Raw genomic sequence first — 18,195 nt, 5'->3', positions numbered from 1 at the left:
ATGTTTCTCGGAGACTAGAGTTGCACCAACTTGCTTGATTATAGGGTTCACTTGGAGTACTTGATACTTGTTAAAAATTCTGATTCATGGGTCCCACCCCAGAACTCCTGAACCAGAATGCCGGTCGTTGGGGGTGGGATCTGCCTTTTCATTTTTTTTTAAAGATTTTATTTATTTATTCATGAGAGACACAAAGAGAGAGAGAGGCAGAGACACAGGCAGAGGGAGAAGCAGGCTCCATGCAGGGAGCCTGACGCGGGACTTGATCCTGGGTCTCCAGGATCATGCCCCAGGCTGAAGGGAGGTGCTAAACCGCGGAGACGCCCAGGGATCCCTAGGATCTGCCTTTTCAGCATGTTTTATAATGAGGCCAATTTTGGAAACTCTCGCATTTGCTGCCCTCAGATTGCTGTCCTAGTGGCTGTGTCATTTGATTTCACAAGAGTCCACTGAGACAGCTATGAGGCAGGTGTGGCCCCCCCTAAAGTGGAAGATGTTCTAGGTGAGGAGACCGTGAAGCTTCTGGGACAGTCTGGGGCCCTGTGCTCCCTTGTGGTGGAACCAGAATTAGAACTTGGATCTCCCAGTGCCATGTGTCCATTGTCCCTGCAAACATTCTACTGAAGCATGGAAAAGGTGGGGGATGGAGAGAGGTGGGGTGACAAGAAGGAGGTGAGTATCATGGTTGTGGTGGTGGCAGAGGGGGAACAGTGGCGTCTTTCTGCTGCCCCATGAGGGAGGCCTGCAGAGAGAGACCAGCCATAGTGAATAGGTGGTAGGGTGGTGGCCGGCTGGGAGCCCTGACACCCACTCAGCTGGGGACACTTCCCCAGGTGTGCTTTCTGAAAGCCAGGCCCAGCTGAGCATGATAAGCCGTGGGTTTTGTCTCACGGCCACTGTGGGTCCATAGATAGAAGGAGGATAGGGAGGTGGCATGGGCCAGGTGGACAGGGCTCAAATATCATCTCAGGGCTGTTGGTGGAATCGTCGAAGTCCTGTGGGTAGCTAGTGTCCACCTCTCCTGCCCCTCTACCCTGTATGGTTAGGTCTGGGAAGCCTTCTCGAAGCAGAGGCGGGGTGAGCCCCCTGCTCAGAGTGTGTGAGAAGTGAGGAGGGGCTGCTGCCAGGGTCAGCCGGCCCTTCCCAGTACAGGGCTCCACTGCCTCACCTGCTTTCTTGTTCCCAAGGTTGGCCTGGTCCATAAAGGAAAGCCCTTTCCAGTTTCCCTTTAGAAGGCTCTTAATGATTTCAACCAGGTTTTCTCTGGGTTTTGGTGGAAAGGCTTGGGGAGGGCGGGAGGGTGGCCCTGGACCTGCTCCTTTAGGCTGTTCTGAGACCAAGGCTGTCCGTCCCTTCTGCACAGTACGACCGCCTTTCCCCGGCTCCACTCCTGGAGGGTGATCTGCCTGGGTCGGGGTGACAGGGGGCCCGTGGGCAGTGCGGGGCGGGGGGGGAGCCTCATGCGGGGCTGGTGCCCGTGCCCTGCTGCTGGGCCCTCGGGTGGGTCGGTCCAGGCTGGCCGAGCCTGTGATTAGAAGCTTGGGCTCTGCAGCCTAAATTCTGGCTCCTCCACGTACTGTTTGATGTGACCTTGAGTGACTTTGTGGGCTCCGTGTCTGCTTTGTCACCTGTAAGATGGGATCAGTGGTAGAGCCTACCTCACAGGGAGGTGGGGAGGACTGACAGAGCAGTGGCCGGTGGGCTTGGGAGGGCGTCCTGGCCGCTCAGATCCTTCCACGCTGACTTTCACATTAGATTGTCAGGCTGAGGCCTGTAGACCCTCCTTTGCAGCCGCAGTGAGGTGCTGCGGGTGTCTGGCTGGTCAGGGGCGTGTGGTGGAAAGCTGGCTTCCGGTGGTGGCACCTTCATCCATTCATCCATCTCTTGGCTCAGGTACAAAATCTGAGGGTGACCTCTGATCCCTCCTTGACCCCCAGGTGTACTTGCGTCCACCCACCTCTCTGTCTCCACTTAGCCCTGGGCTAAGCCTCTTTTATCTCTTGCCTGGACCTTTGTTTGGTCTCCTGACTGTTCTCTGCTGACGTTCTTGCCCACCTCTGATCTGTTCTTCACACCAAAATTAGGAATCTCTTTCCAAGATGCAGGTGTAATTATGTATCATCCAACACCTGATCCCTGCACCCCCCTCATCCTCACCCTTTCCGACACTCCACTGAAGTCAAACAGACCTCTGCAGTGGCTTCCGTTTGTTCTCAGGAGAAACCATCCTAACCTTGCGTATGAGCCTCAAACCCCTGTGGTCGGCTGACCTCAGCCTCTGCCCCCCCGCCTTCCTCCTGCACCATTGTCCAGTGGTCCAAGGCTTCATTCCCTTGTGCCTGAGGACTGATTCCCTCCGCTTGGGTGGCCTCGCCCTCCTGACCACACCCTACCCCACACATGTGCATAAGGTGACCATATGGCTTGGTTTGCACCTGTTGTCCTGATGTATTTATATTTTTTAAAATTTAAATTCAATTAACATATAGTGTATCATTAGTTTCAGAGGTAGAGTTCAGTGATTCATCAGTTGCATATAAAACCCAGTGCTCATTACATCAAGTGCCCTTTTTTTTTTTTAAGATTTTATTTATTTATTCATGAGAGACACAGAGAGAGAGGCAGAGACACAGGCAGAAGGAGAAGCAGGCTCCCTGAGGGGATCCCGATGTGGGACTCAATCCCAGGACCTCGGGATCACGACCTGAGCCACCCAGGTGCCCATCAAGTGCCCTCTTTAATGCCCGTCACCCAAATACCCCATCCCCTATCTACCTACCCTCTAGCAACCCTGTTTGTTTCCTATGGTTAAGAGTCTCTTCTGGTTTGTTTCCCTCTCTAATTACATCTTGCCTTATTTTTCCCTCCCTTCCTCAACTCTCCTCTGTTTTGTTTCTTAAATTCCACATATGAGTGAAATCATATAATTGTCTTTCTCTGATTGACTTATTTCACTCCGCGTAATACCCTCTAGTTCCATCCATGTCATTGCAAATGGCAAGATTTCATTTTTTGGATAGCTGAGTAATATCCTATGTGTGTGTGTATATGTGTGTGTGTGTGTGTGTGTGTGTGTGTGTATACTCATTGATCAGTGGATGCCCTGATGTAATTATTAATAGCACCTCCTCTTATTTTGAAGTGCCCTGATTTGGATGATAAATTATATGGCCTCCCCTTCACATTTACAGTCTTATCACCTAATTAAAATTCCTCAGCTTTAAAAATTCACTGACTGGGGCACCTGGCTGGTGCAGTCAGTTAAGTGTCCAACTCTTAGTTTCGGCTCTGGTCATGATCTCAGACTCAGGACATGATCCAGTCTTGTATCAATCAGTCTCTGCACTCAGCATGGAGTCTGCCTGAGATTCTCTCTCCCTTTCCCTTTGTTCTTCATGTGTGTGCTCTCTCCCTCTCTAAAATAAGTAAGTCTTAAAAAAAAATTCATCGACTTCCTCAGAGCAGCAGTCAGGTGTGGGTATGCATGCACGCCTGAACACACACACATGACCAAGTTAGGGGCCTGTTTTAGCCTCATACCTTCCAGAACAATTCATATATACATTTAAACTCAGCACATACACCGTTATTTATATGAGTCTTTGATTAACATTTGTCATGCCTTGATTTCGGAGCCCATCGTGTTGACCTCAAGTCCCATGTGAATCCAGCTCACAGGCAGGGGATCCTGGAGCCAGGCAAGTCAGGAGCATCTGCTGTGGACCACTCTGGGGGAGGCTGCTGACATCAGACCAATCCAAGCCCAAACAAGCCAGTGGCCCACACTTTGGCATACACATCCCCAACTTGGCTGCCCCTTTAATTTATTCCTGATCTCTCTCAATGGGCTTTGTGTTCAGAAAGCCAAAAGAGACAAGAGTTCAAACCCTGTTTCCACCTCCCTAAAACTGAGACTTAGAAGAAAAACCTGCCCGGCCCATTCTATATCCCTAGGGAGCCACCAGCTCCAGGACTTTCTCTCGTGGCAGGATATGAGCCCTGGGGGTGACTCTTAGCCCAGTGTCCTGGGCTGCCCTTTAGCTTCCCTCCCTGATCCAGGCCAGGGACTGCCTGAGGCCAGTTGCCCCTGTGGCTCTTAGATCCAGGACTGGTGCGGGTGGAGCTGGGTGGTTGGGTGGGTGATGCTGGCTGGTGCCCCATTATTTCCCACTCTGAGTGAAGGTAGAAGGCTTCACTGGAGGGGTCTCAGCCTCAGTTCCCTTCTCCACTCAGTGCTCCAGGAACCAGAAACTTGCTCCTAGGCACGGGGTAGTTGCTGTCATCGATGAGAGCTGTGGAGGTCTTCTACAGAAAGCCCCTGTGCCCCAAGGAGCACCAGTTTATAGGTACGGTCTATACCTTACCTATATACTGTTCGGGAAGTTTGTGCTCCCCCACCACCAGGCACCGGGGAAATTCCTCCCGGCTTGTGATGCTTCCAGTTCTTGGAATCCCAGCTCGTGCCGCCACCCCTGCTTTCTGCATGGGGTGCCTCTGGGTTCCCTGGAGCTTTGAACTTGCCCTCAGGAGGCTATGTTTCTACCTGTATTTGGTGTGAGGTCATGTGGCTGCTGCATGGCAGTCCCTCAGGTGGGAGGTGGGTGCCGTCGTGGTGTTGGCTTCAGGCTGGGCCAGACTGGTGCTGAGTTCCTATTGGTCATGTGTCTGTGGCAGGGTCAAGGAGTCCAGGGCTGGAGGAGGTGGGGTGCAGGGCCTGCTGGAGCATGCTGGCCCAGGCTCAGGAAGACACCAGGCACCAAGGCAACCTCCATAACTCCTGCATGGAGCCTGCTGACCATGTCATACACACAGTTCGTATGCTCTTGCAGGACCGTTTCTACTCAATGTGCTTTCACAGATTGGGGCTTCGAGATGTAAAGTTAAGGGTCACACCTCTGCTACACAGGGAAGTCTAGTTAGGGTCAAGTTGGCCAGACCACAAGTCCCCAAATTTTATGAATACCAGGCTGGGCCAAATCCTTGTCATCCAGGGAAGTTTTCTGTGTAACTGAGTGGCCGATAGCTGTGCACGTCCTTGCCAGAAAAACCAAATGACCTCACTTTTGGGTGGCTTTTCCTTCTTTGGAAAAGGAATGTGGGCTACTCCTGTGAGCTACAGCCTGCCGAGGCCTGTGTGCTATCAGACCTGCAGGGGCCAGAGCTGGACTCCAGACGTGGGGGCGGTGTTCCAGGTGGGAGCAGCCCAAAGTCGGCAGTGGTCAGTGGGTCCTTCTCATGCTGGTCTCCAGAGCAAGATGTCGCCCTGCTGTGGGGTGTGGCCAGAGGAGCAGAGGTCCTGGGCTGTGACCTGACCTTCAAAGTGGCTACTCCTCAGGGAGGCCTCGAGAAGGCCAGTGGTACCTCCAGCTCACAGTTCAGGCCTGGCTCCAGTGCTCCATGTGACCAAAGGGGAGAGCGGTCCCTGTCGCCTTGGAATCCTCGAGTTAGCTTGCGTTTGGGCCACAGTCAGTAGCTGGGTAGTTAGTTCAGGCAGTGGAGCTGGGGCTTGGAGCCGGGGAGGGTCCAGAGCCTGCTTTTTTGGCTGGTTTCTTGCCAGTGAGACTAATGGGTGAACAACAACAATGAAACCATGGTAAGAGGCTTAGTGGGGTCCTGGAACATTTTAGTTTAGTTGTTTGTTTTTAGAATCACTTTTTGGAAATAAAATTTACATACACTTCACCCATTTAAAGGATATGGTCAAATGGTGGTTAGTACACTCACAGCTGTGCAACCATCCTCGCAGTCAGTTGGAGAACATGTTCATCACTTCAAAAAAAAACCCCATGTCCCTTAGCTGGGCCCTCTCTCTCCCCTGCTTCCAGCCCTAAGCAACCAGGACTCTACTTTCTGTCTCTGTAGATAGCTTTTTGGATTTTAACATCTAGCGAGCATTTAATCTGAGTGCAGCACTGGGCTAAGCCCTTCGCATCAGCTCAGGCAACACTCCCACACAACAACCGTGTGGAATAGATGCTCATGTTTGTCTTCGTCTTACTGATGTGACAGCTGAGGCCCAGTGGACCGGGATCACAGAGGCCACAGTTGACGGAGCCTGCCCATGGCTGCCAGCCATTGCTGTTCTTTGGTCTCTGGCTGTGGAGGTGGAGGTTGGTGGAGGCAGCTGACTCTCACTGGCCGGGAGCTAACAGGACAGCCTTTGCTTCTTCACAGGGATCACACGCCACCTGTCTTTTAAAATGGTCCCCAGGTCTCTCAGGAGCTTGCAAGTGCCACCTACATGGCAGGAAGGCACCGAGCTGCCCAGGCCTTGGTCTGCTTTCTGAGGGCCTTGTCAAGAAGGATGCTCCTGGAGCTCTCTCCAACTCGAGCATGTTCATTAGGTCCAACCGCCGACCAGGATGAGCCAGCCATTCAGTCCCCTGCTCTTGGCCACCCTTTTGTCTCCCAACATGGGCTGCAGGTGGACATAAACCAGGAAACACACACAGGCCCTTGCTCCCCACCTAGTCTCCCAACCTGGCTGGGAGGCTGATCTCAAGATTTCCTCATTAGTGGGGGGAAAGAAAAAACAGGATGTCTTTCTTTCCAGCCTGTAGAGCTCTGTGAATAATTAACCTTGATTCAACAGAAAGGCTTGGGAAGTGAGAGCAGTATGGCAACGGACGTTTATGGGCTCCTGCTCTGTTCTGTTTGCTTCCATTGGCCTCATTTTGACAACAACCTGCAAAGCAGGGGTATTATGTATCCCATTTGTCAGATGAAGCGATTGAGGCCTGGACAGGTTAATTAAGGTCACATAGAGGGACAGAGGCTGGATTAAGACTTTTAAAGTGTCTGCTATGGACACAGCAGCAGATGGTCTTTAATTAAGAATGTAAGATCTCATTTGGTCCTTTCTCATGCTGTGCTGTGTAGGCCTTACTATCCCCATTTTATAGGTGGGCATCCAGAGGCCGAGACTGAGAGTCCTGTCCTGACAGAGCTGGTGAGAGGTGTGGGTGGGACTGCAACTCCAGCCCTGTCCAGTTCCAAAGCCTGGCTCTGCCGGGCGCCCCAGCCACCTGCACCCTGACTTTCCAGGATCCCAGCATTCATGTAGCCTGGGGGGCAAGCTGTTAGAGAGGTGCCGTTTCCAAACAGAGGAAACTGCCTGGCGGCTCTCAACTTTGTCAGCAACCACTCCCAGGTTGGGGGAAAGTAAATAGATCTGGGTGGAGATGTTCTTGAGGACTCTGCTTTTCATCTTTGAACGAGCCAGCTGACAGCTTGCTTTGAAAGGCTGGCAGTGTGCCCTCGATAAGTTAACCAGATACTCCTGTTTATGTTATGAGAGCAGCGGGCATCTGAGATCACTTCTGGGCAGCTCTCTGCCTAGACAAACCACCTAGCGCCCACACCCTAGCTCGACTGGCCATGTGTGTGGGGACGAGAGGGTCTCCAGGGTGGCCTGAGGGAGAGAGAAGGCACCCTGGCTGGGCCAGCAGGTGCTGGGAGAACAAAGCCCTGCACACACGTGCTGGCCCGGCCCCGTTAGGGGCCCCTGATCTGATGGCCACCCACCGCAGCCAGTGGCACCACCAGGGACGTGCTGCGCTCTGACTGGCAGCCACAGCAGAGCACCCACTGGAAGGGGTGTTGGGGACTGGCAGCCGGAGAACTGATTTTTTACTTGATGAATCTAGTCTGGGTTGCTCTATTCCAGGGAGGGGCATTGAGAATGAGCAGCCATGTACCACTTTCATGAGGTTTAGAAGCTAGGTTGGGGTTTTTCTGGAGCTACTTGGCCAGGGGGTAGTGCTTTTCATCTTCCCCCACAGTTAGTAGTTTACTAACTATTGGAGTAGGGGTGTGTGTGTGTGTGTGTGTGTGCATGCACGCGTGTGTGTGCGCATGCGCACAATGACTGATTTATCCTCATGCCCTGGCTCCTAATTATGACTTTCTTGTAATATTCTACACTGATAAGGCACTTTAAAGTTTTCCACAACCCTTTCTCTATAAAATATCTTATTTGATTCTCTTACTAATTCTTTTAAGGAGATGGGTTGAATTTTTTTTTCCTTTTTTTATTTTGGAAACAGCTGTTTCCCTCCCACCCCCGATACTATATGAGCACTGATCCCTCACCCCTACAAAAAAATTCCCAAACAAATGGGAAGTTTCCTGTATCCCATCGCAGAGGTCTGACTTAAATAAATGTATATGCTTGCAGATAGACTTTATATTTTAAAGACTTTATTTGTTCATGAGAGACAGAGAGACCGGCAGAGACACAGGCAGAGGGAGAAACAGGCTCCATGCAGGGAGCCCGATGGGGGACTCGATCCTGGGTCTCAGGGATCACACTCTGAGCTGAAGGCAGAAGCTCAACCACTGAGCCACCCAGGTACCCCAGCTTTTCTTATATTTGTGTAGCTTTTTTGTTGTTGTTAACTAGGTGATGACTGTATGGGGCGTAAAATTCCAAAGAAACAAAAGGGCATTCTGTAAAAAAGCAAATGTCCTTCCCCCCCTCTGTCAGGAGGCCCCACTCCCTTCCCTGGAGGCAGCCACTCTTTCAGGTCCCTGTATGTCCTTCCAGGGATATTTTGACATCTAGCTTTTGTGGATGATCAGCAAACTACTAGCAGGTGTCTGGTTGTGAGGGCAGGAGCTGGCAGTCTTAACACTGAAACACAGATCTTTGAGTTCATAGAGATGAAACTGTCCCTATGGAATTTATTGGCCTCTTTTGATTAGGAGCAGAGCCTACGAATCAGAATCAACCCTACAAGGAACAAAAGATTGTCCTTTGGTTGTGTCTTTTTTTTTTTTTTTTAATGAAGTATAGTTGACACGTGGCATTCCATTAATTTCAGGTGTACAGTAGTGATTCTCGACAATTCTGTGCAGTATGCTATGCTCACCACAAGCGTTGCTCACGTCTGTGCTGTCTTTTAATTAGGCATGTTTTGACGGGAAAAGTTGCTCGATTCCAGCCTGCAAGGAATGAGGGACATATTTGGGGTTACATAGCTGGAAGGGGTCGAGGTGATTTATCTGGGATCACACGAACACCTGGCTGAGGCAGAGCAGGGCTCAGGTTCCCTGACCCCTGCCTCCTGAACAATAGCTCCCCTGGAAGGATCCCAGAGGAGTGGGAGGATGTGACTGGGAGAGGTGTGGTCAGCACGTGAGCCTGGGGCCCCGTGGATGAGTGAGGTGGCGCTCCTGTCCTTCCCCCACTGCCAACCCGTCTTATTTGGCTGCAGGTGGGTTATCTTGTTTACTCTGTTGTGTGACCAATAGAAAAGGCACCTTTGTCAACGGAGGCTTCTCTGGTGAGGTCAGCCAAGAGTGGATGGCCTGGATTGTGCTCGGTGGCGAGTAAACATCAAAAAGGAAAGTGCTAGCAGGGAGAAGGGTGAGGGAGCAGATGGTTAACACCGGCCATATTTGCAGGTGCCTGAACAAGGGAAGCAGAGAAAGCTGTGGACCTCTGGTTCCTGGGGAACCAGCACTGTTCACGTGTGGATGGTTTTTTTTTTTTTTTCAGGTGCTTTTCATGTTCCTGTGATCACTCACTTAATTTTGAACCTGCAGTACATAACAGTTCTATATCTTGCCTTTTTTGTTAATTATATTTAAGGTTTTTTTTCCCTAATAATATATAGTTTCAGAACGCCTCATTGTGATCGTGTAATGTTCCATTAAGTGGATGAATCATAATTTACTTTACTAATGCTCTATTAATATAATTTCAGGCCATTTCTAATTTTTTCCTCTCCAGTAAGGCTGACAAGAACATTTTCATACTCATGCCTTTTATTTAGCATTACTTACCCAGAGCAGCGCCCCAGCACTGGGCTAGGGCTTGTGTGCAGTTCAGTTCCCCGTGGTGAGTAGCTTTCCCCAGGGGGGTATCACATTGGCCTGCCTGCTGTGACATGCTGCAGGCCTTGTCCCTATACCTACCCTGCAGTGGGAATTAGCAGGAACTTATTTTTTGCAAAGGTAACGAATGAAAATTGGTACCTTTGTTTCAGTTCACAAAGTATGGCAGTGTGTGTGGCACATCTAATTGACCCTGGTGCCAGGTTATCAGTCCTCGATCAAGCCCTAATGAGGGGAGGCCCCACTACTCCTGGCAGGAAGTCCTGTCAGCTTTTGCTCCCAGATCCCTAGATGGCTGGTGGCAGCTGTGGTGTTAGGAGGGGTACCTGTGCTAAGCACTGTCTTGTGCTCAGTGCTCGTGTCAACACATTGTATGTTCCTATGTGTGCCACTTTTTTTTGTTAGGAGACTTAGAAAGATTTCATGTGGGGCGCCTGGGTGGCTCAGTCGGTTAAGCATCTGCCTCGGGCACAGGTCATGATCCTAGTGTCCTGGGATTGAGCCCTGCATTGGGCTCCCTGCTCAGGGGGGAGCCTGCTTCTCCCTTTCCCTCTGCAGCTCCCCCTGCTTGTGCTCTCTCTCTCTGTCAAATAAATAAAGTATTAAAAAAAAAAAAGACTTCATGTTTTCCCACAGTAGAGCCAGAGACTCTAAGGGCCTTTTATTTTTTTAATTTAAAATAACTTCTAATTTCTAAGTACTCTCTACACCCAACGTAGGGCTCCAGCTCACAGCCCCTGAGATCAAGCATCACATGCTCTATGGACCGAGCCAGCCAGGAGCCCCAGCCCCACTCTCCTTACGCTTGTTCCTTCTGCTCACTTATTAAACCTCTTTGAGAGGCAGCCCGGGTGGCTCAGCGGTTTGGCGCCTGCCTTCAGCCCAGGGCCTAATCCTGGAGACCGGAGATTGAGTCCCACATCAGGCTCCCTGCATGGAGCCTGATTAAGAAGCACTTCCTCTGCCTGTGTCTCTGCTTCTCTCTCGTGTCTCTCGTGAATAAATAAATGAAATCTTAAAAAAAAAAAAAAAAAAAAAACCTCTTTGAGGCTTCATTTCCTCATCTGTAAAATAAGGCAGAATGATAGCGCCTGGCTCACAGTGTTGTTATGAAGATATATGAGTTAAAGGGGTTAGAGCACTCAGAAGAGGGTCTTGTATACACCAAGTGCTTAGTAGATGTTAGCCACTAATACTGTTCTTTTATATGGCATATGTTTATCTCCTCTAGGTTCTTGACTGGTGGTGGTCTTTGGTTGTCACCACGTGAAATGAGGAGATGTTAGTGGCATCTCATGGGAGGGTCCAGGGTTGCTGCTGAACATCCTGTGATGCACAGGACAGGCCCCCTGACCCCTGACAAGAAACCAACCTCAAATATCAATAGTACGGAGGTTGAGAAGCCCTGCTCACACGTTTAAGTGTGACTCTTGGTAACTGAGCTCTTTAAACACATCTCTAAAGTAACATTTTTAAGGACTGTCTTGGTCTCTTAAAGAATCAGCATCATAAGGGACTTAGCTCAGCCCCCAGGGTTATGTGGATCCCTTCCCAGCACCCTCACCAAGCACGTGCCTTTGGCAGATTGCACACTGTACATACAACATTTGGTCTGTTTATTACATTGAACTCTAGTGTTCCCGGCACTTTCCTAATAATGGTAGCCACCATTCATTGAGCCTTATGTGTGGGTGATTGTACTCAGTAGTTGACATGTATTTGCAGCATTGCTCCTCGCCATCTTTTGAGGTGGGTTCTATTCTTTTTTTTTTTTTTTCCCAATGAGAGATACAGAGAGAGGCAGAGACATATAGGCAGAGGGAGAAGCAGGCTTCCTGCAGGGAGCCCGATGTGAGACTCAATGCTGGACCCTGGGATCACACCCTGAGCTGAAGACGGCGCTAAACTGCTGAGCCACCCAGGCTGACCAGGTTCTATTCTTACACCCATTTTACAGATGTGGAGATTAAGTAAAGTCACTTGCCTAAGATCACTCAGCAGCAGAGCTGAGACTGGATCTGGGTCAATCTTGCTCTAGAATCTATGTTTCTCACTTTGCTTCCTGCCTTGTCCTGCCTGGGGCTGTACCTAACAAGCTTATTTCCTCATTCACAGGAAGGTCTTTCAAATCTTTGAGGTAAGCTGCTGAGTCCTCTCTTCTGTCCTCTGATCAGAGAGCCCCAGGTCTCAGAGTTACCTGCAAAGACATGTTTCTGATCTGCTCACCATCCAGAATGCTCTCCTATGTCTTGGTAACCACCTGTCTGCTTCCTGGCCCTGCTCTCCTCACCTCCCTCCCCCATGCTGCCTCTAGAGAGGCTGCCCATCCCACGCCAGCTCTCCCGATGCTCCAGCAACTCAGACTCTGTGCCAATGCTGACCGGTCACCCAGATTCCACTTGATCGGTAGTGTCACTTAACAGTGACCCATTTTTTCTTTTTTTTTTTTTTAAGATTTTATTTATTTATTCATGAGAGATACAGAGGCAGAGACACAGGCAGAGGGAGAAGCAGGCTCCATGCACCGGGAGCCCGATGTGGGACTTGATCCCGGGTCTCCAGGATCGCGCCCTGGGCCAAAGGCAGGCGCTAAACCGCTGCGCCACCCAGGGATCCCCTGTTCGTGCATCTTCACGAGCAACTGGGACATCTCCACCCTTTGCGTTTCTGGTGGAAATTACTTGATCTCTATGCTGTGAATCCAGTTTATTAAGCTCTTTACTGAGGAGCTTGTGGAGGACTGCCCCGGCCAGGGAACCATGAATCTTCAGTCTCAGACACAACAGGTGGGGACGAGAGGAGATAGCTGCGTGGTGTGCCTGGAAGCCCACATCGCTCCTCCCCACTCCGTTGCCCCTTTGGTTTCTTCTCTGTTGCGGAGAAAGCCAAATCACAGGTGTTCTGTACTGCATACCACAATTTTAGTCCTTCCCCATAACACATCAGAGTCTCAGACACACTGGGTGTCATCGTGGAGCTCGGGCACTAGTTTCGGAGTGGGACCCAGACAGAGTTTGGTGGCTTAGGACAGGGAGGCGGCTGCAGGCTGGGGGGCGCAGAGCAGTGAAACCACCGGTAGGTTTCAGGGGAGCTGCTTTTCCTTCCCCGCTTTCTAAATGACAGGCACTTCATGAGTGTTTTCTAGCTAATCCTCTTGGGTTTATAAAGTGCTTTCACTGTCTCCCTTTCACTGGTCAGGGAGCTAAAGTTTAGGGAGGGTAATCTCAAAGTCACTCAGCTGGCACATGGTCGATTTGGGCATCAAACCCAGATCTGGTGCGCCCCGACAGGCATGTTCTCAGTGACCCGGTTATCTCCACTGTGCCCTACCTCTGCTTGAGCTGCATGGGAGGTGCTCACCCTCCCCTTCAAGGCAGTCCCCTGCGGGCCGAGGATAGGAGACCCAGGGATTTAACCCAGTGCAGTGCCGTGCAGCTGGAGGCCTCAGAAGCAGGCCTTTGTGCGGGAGCCGTGAGCAAACACAGGTGCATTTTTGTCTTCCAGAGCTTGGAGCCTGGCTTCCCCAGGAAATGCGGCTGGCTGCTTTCAGCAGCATTTTCCTCTTGCAAAACCAGTATATATTTTTCAAAACCTGCCTCTTCTTCCTCTTGTCCCCAGCCCCTCTCCACAACTGAGTGATAAACAGATTTCACAGCTCCCCGCTGGGCCAAGATGCAGGTGATTCCCACCAGGACCTTGGCCAGATGGGACCTGAAACTATTCCCTGCTGTGGGGAAGGGAGGGGTGCAAGCGGGGGTCCAATTCACCTTGAGTGTGTAGAAAACCTCGGGCAGAGGCTGAGTGCGGGCCTGGAAGGGAGAGGAGGGCAAGCGCTGTGGAAATTCCAGATGGTGGTAAATGAGAAAAGCCACCCTCCCCCCAGATATATACAGCATGTTGACACCGGGGTAGGTCCCAGCTGGGAGAGAATATGGAACCACAAAATAAATTCTCTTCAAGATAAATTCTCTTAATATATTTTTAAAAGATTTTATTAGAGAAATGATGAGACAGAGAGCACGAGCAATGGGGAGAAGCAGACTCCCCATTGAGCTGGGAGCCTGACGTGGGGTTCAGTCCCAGGACCCTGAGCTGAAGGCAGACACTTAACCACCTGAGACACCCAGGCGCCCCTCTAATATTTTTTGCAATAAAAAAAGTCTTAACAAAATGAAAAGAGAGGCTAAGTAACCTCTGGTCTTCTGCCAGGTTACAGTGCCAACACTAGAGGAAGGTCACCCAGTAAGTATTCTTCCTCTGAGCTTACACTTCTGGAGGGTCCCCGAGGGTGCTATTTGGTCCACCAACCCCTTGCCCCGATAACCATCTGGCATCATCCACAGGTGTAGTTGGGGCTTCCAGGACCCCCTCACCCCTGACTTTGCATGAATTCCTCACTGGCTCCTTCACCCAGTTACCCAATTTTTCCACCCACTAGAATGTCTGCTGCATAGGACAGGGGTTTTGCTTTTTTGTTCACTGCTGTGTGCCTGACTCTGTGCTCTGGGACTCTAAGAAGAGCACTGAGTTCACACCCTCAGGAGCTCCCATTCTGACAAGTGGTCAGCAAGCACCATGCAATGGTGGGATATGGGCAATGATGGAGTGGGCACAGAGTGCTTTGGGTTCTGTGCTCCCAACCCAGATGTTGTCATGGCTGGCTTTTAGGAAGGCTTCCAGGAGGAGGTGATATCTTAGCCTGATCTTGGAAGATGAGAGTGAGCTAGCCAAGCATGACATGGAGGACATTCCAGGTTGAGGATGAGTGTATATCCCCTGCCCACCCTCAGTCTGTATGCCAGTCTTCCCGAAGCTTTTGTATAGCATACACATGCCTCTGCTGTCACGGGAGCAGACTGATCCACAGAGTTGGAACAGTATTTGTCAGGAGAGAGAAGTCACCTATGTTGGTGAATTCTTAGTGAAGCATGATTGATTGATTGATTTTTAAAAGATTTTATTTATTCATGACAGACACAGAGACAGAGAGAGAGGCAGAGACACAGGCAGAGGGAGAAGCAGGCTCCATGCAGGATCACACCCTGGGCTGAAGGCGGCGTTAAACCGCTGAGCCACCCAGGCTGCCCGTGAAGCATGATTTAAAGATGAGGCCCAGACTTGGGGGTATCCTAATGCTGCCTCCTCCTCCACACCTGATGGACTGATACCATCTCTTCTTGCCCACAGGCTCTTCAACTCTTGCTTATAAACCTAAGCAGCCATTTCTTTACCCCTAATGGTATGGTGTTCCTCCCTCCTGCCTGTTCTTTGCCACTTCCCTTTGTTCCCCAGGGCAAGAGGAAGTGGTGGGGGAAGGGGGTCATGTGTCTGATGACCTTTCTTAGGAGGAGGGGGAGTTCTGGGGTGGCTGCTACTGCTTGAGTAACTCGCTGCTCACCATTGCAACTTTGTGGGGCGGGTGGGAGGAGAGCCGGACACGAGCTCTTGAGCCCCTGTGTAGTTGAGAGTGACATTTGGTACATAGATGCCTGGAGTTGCCAAGAAGTAGTTTGGTTCTGAAGCTAGAGAGCCCTTCTTTCTGTTTCCCATGGAACGTGACAGCAGGGGAGCAACCCCTGCCCACATTTTGGGTGGGCCTGGGAAAAGCCTGGGAAAGCACAGGCTTTTGTTTCTGTTTTTTGAGTCGCCCTGTTCCTTGTGTGAGCCACGAGGTGGTGCTGTTGGCATGGGACTGCTTGGTTTATCCAGAAGCCATTTCAGCCATTGCTGCCCCCTATCCCCACCCTCTACCCCCTATCCTGCAGACTAGAAAGTCACAGTAGAGATGGTCTTTCATTTAGTCTCCTTAGATGCCCTTTCTGGAATTCTTCCTCACACCTTTGCAGCTTGAGGTGCTTTGCATCCTGATGCCAGACCCACATAGTGCGCATTGGGATCCTCACCTTTCTCTCCTTGTCCTGATTCTGGGCCTCTGAACTCTTGAGTCCAGCAGGACTTAACTAATTCTTTCCCTTAGCCAGCTGCCAAATGGACCAAGATTTAATGAATGAATTTGCCCTGATTAATTAATAAAGGCTTAATCTGTTACCTCTGGGGTTTTTGTAACTGTGATGATGGAAATGAAGCCTTATTGAAGAGGTAAATTGCTGGCCCTTCGAACTGTGGGAGGGGAGTCACTAGAGGGTATTGCATTGTCCATCCCACGCGTGCCCACCCACGCCTTACACACAGCAATTGGAGAGGGCATGAGGCAGGTAGGTCCTGGAGACCCACTGGGGTCCCTGTGAGGGCTCAGAGACCATGTGACTCATGGGGAGCCTAACTGCTTGCTCTTCTTTCCTTTGCCCAGACGTTCACGGCATGGTGCAACTCCCACCTCCGCAAGGCGGGCACGCAGATCGAGAACATCGAGGAGGACTTCCGGGATGGACTGAAGCTCATGCTGCTGCTGGAGGTCATCTCAGGTGAGGTGGGCCACCCTGGCCGAGGACGAGGTGCTGCCTGCTGGGTTCGGCCACTTTGGGAATGCTGCTCTGACATCTCTGCTTCTGCTCTGCCTTTGGTCATGGTGAGCTTTGGGTCTCTTGAAAGAAGTTGTGGGCGACATGTGTGAATTCAGACTAGGAGGCTGGGTTTGGTCCCAGCTCTGCTGCCAGCCATCCACACGTCCTTGGACAAGTCACTTCCTTTTTGCCTCAGCACTCTCATTTGCACAAAGAGGCAGTTTGAAGGGTAGTCTCAGAGGTCCCTTCCCCTCCAGAGTGCTAGGACTGCATGGTCGTCATGTAACCATGACTGACCATCTCTAAACTGTGGCTTCACTAGTCCCTCTCTCCCTTTATCTAGAGGATCCGGCTTCCTTATCTGGCCCCCAGTGTAGAATCTGGATGTCCAGAAATCTGGAGGGACAGCTCCTCTTGAATGCAGAGCTCCTCTTTCTTATGAATACCTTTCCTCCACCATTCCTTAGAGGTTGGTAGTTCCAACATTCTCATCTTGGTTTATACACTGGGTGATCTTAGCTACTCTCTTCACTTTACCTTCTGCCTTGATGCCAGTGAGTCCCAGACCTCCTCGCAGTCCAGCCTTTTCCCTCAGGCCCCATATAGACCCAGATGTCCCTCAGCACCCCCTGCTCCCCAGCATGCCCAAGACTACCCCTGGCCCTGACAGATCTCTTTCCTCCTATAATCTTTTTTTTCCCCAAGATCGTATTTGTTTATTCATGAGAGATACAGAGAGAGGTAGAGACACAGGCAGAGGGAGAAGCAGGCTCCTCACAGAGAGCCTGTTGTGGGACTCTATCCTCGGACCTGGGATCAGGCCTGGAGATGAAGGAAGATGCTCAACCGCTGAGCCACCCAGGCGTCCCTCCTCCTATTATCTTAATCTTCTTCTCCCAAACCTAATGTAGGAATTAGAGACAGCTCTTCCTCTGCTTTGCTTGCCAACTTGGCATTCAGGTTATGTTCATTCTATTTCCTTCTTCTGTTACCTTTTGACCTCTGCTGCGTGGTGTCAGTGTGGGCCTACATCAGCTCTACCCCAATGATCCGCAGAGGCCTTTGACCCCCTCCCAGTTCCTTCTACACCGCCACAGTCCCATCACCCACACCGCAGCCAGAGGGGCCATCTGACGGCCCAAATATGGTCTCGCTGTTCCCTGCTTAGAACCCTTCAGAGCCTCCTCAGGGCTCGAAGCCTGCAGCCCACATTCCTTAGTATAGCTTGCAGGATCCTTTGTGAGCTGGCACCTGTTTTGTGTTCAACTGACTTCCCAAAAAGGTATCAGACCTCAGGCCCTCTGCCACCCCAAGAGACAGGCAGTCCTCACCAAGGACACGCTCTCTGCACTTCTGCAGAAGCTCCAATTGACTTGTTCCCCAACACTTTGAAATATCCTCTTGCAGGTGAAATCTGTGTGTTGTGGGGTGGGGGTAGGGCTGGGGGGTTGTGTGTGCGTGGTAGAAATCTACTGAACATGAAACTTAGCATTTTGAACATTTTCGATTTCACTAAGTACTAAGTACATTCACATTGCTGTGCAGCCACCGCCAACCATCTGCAGACCTCTCTGTCATCCCGCACGGAGACTCCGTGCCCTGGAAACAGCGACTGCCCATTCCCTTCTCCCTTGAGCCCCTGGCAGTCACCCTTCTCTTAGTCTGTTTGACTGTTCTCAGCACCTCGTATGAGTGGACTCATCCAGTATATGTCCTTTTGTGACTTATTTCATCGTGACGTCTTGCAGGGTCATCCACGTGCAGGCTCTCCTTCCTTTTTAAGGCTAATACTCGTTGCAGGTGCATACCGCATTCTGTTTATCCATTCATCTTCTCGTGGACGTTTGTGCTGCTTCTATCTTGTGGTTATTGCGAAAAGTGCTGCTGTGAACAT

The 18,195-nt window shown here is 50.8% G+C and overlaps 1 protein-coding gene across 6 annotated transcripts in view; it reads left to right on the top strand.

The window, feature by feature from the left end:
* ACTN1 (actinin alpha 1) overlaps positions 1 to 18,195 on the top strand; it is a 97,340-nt gene that overhangs the window by 34,234 nt on the left and 44,911 nt on the right. For 5 of the 6 annotated variants that reach the window (XR_012036824.1, XR_012036823.1, XM_072839053.1 and 2 more), the window contains exon 2: positions 16,148 to 16,262. Coding sequence is in view for 4 of the 6 variants with exons in the window: in XM_072839053.1 (XP_072695154.1) it covers positions 16,148 to 16,262 (115 nt within the window). In the remaining 2 variants the exon portion in view is untranslated. Of the gene's footprint in view, positions 1 to 650; positions 673 to 16,147; positions 16,263 to 18,195 lie in introns of those variants that run through there. The other variant, XM_072839054.1, reaches the window with a different exon arrangement.

The sequence above is a fragment of the Canis lupus genome, chromosome 9 (assembly GCF_048164855.1).
Source record: "Canis lupus baileyi chromosome 9, mCanLup2.hap1, whole genome shotgun sequence".
NCBI lineage: Eukaryota > Metazoa > Chordata > Mammalia > Carnivora > Canidae > Canis > Canis lupus.
Note: the sequence above shows the minus strand (reverse complement) of the source record. Positions and strands in the feature narration are given on the sequence as shown.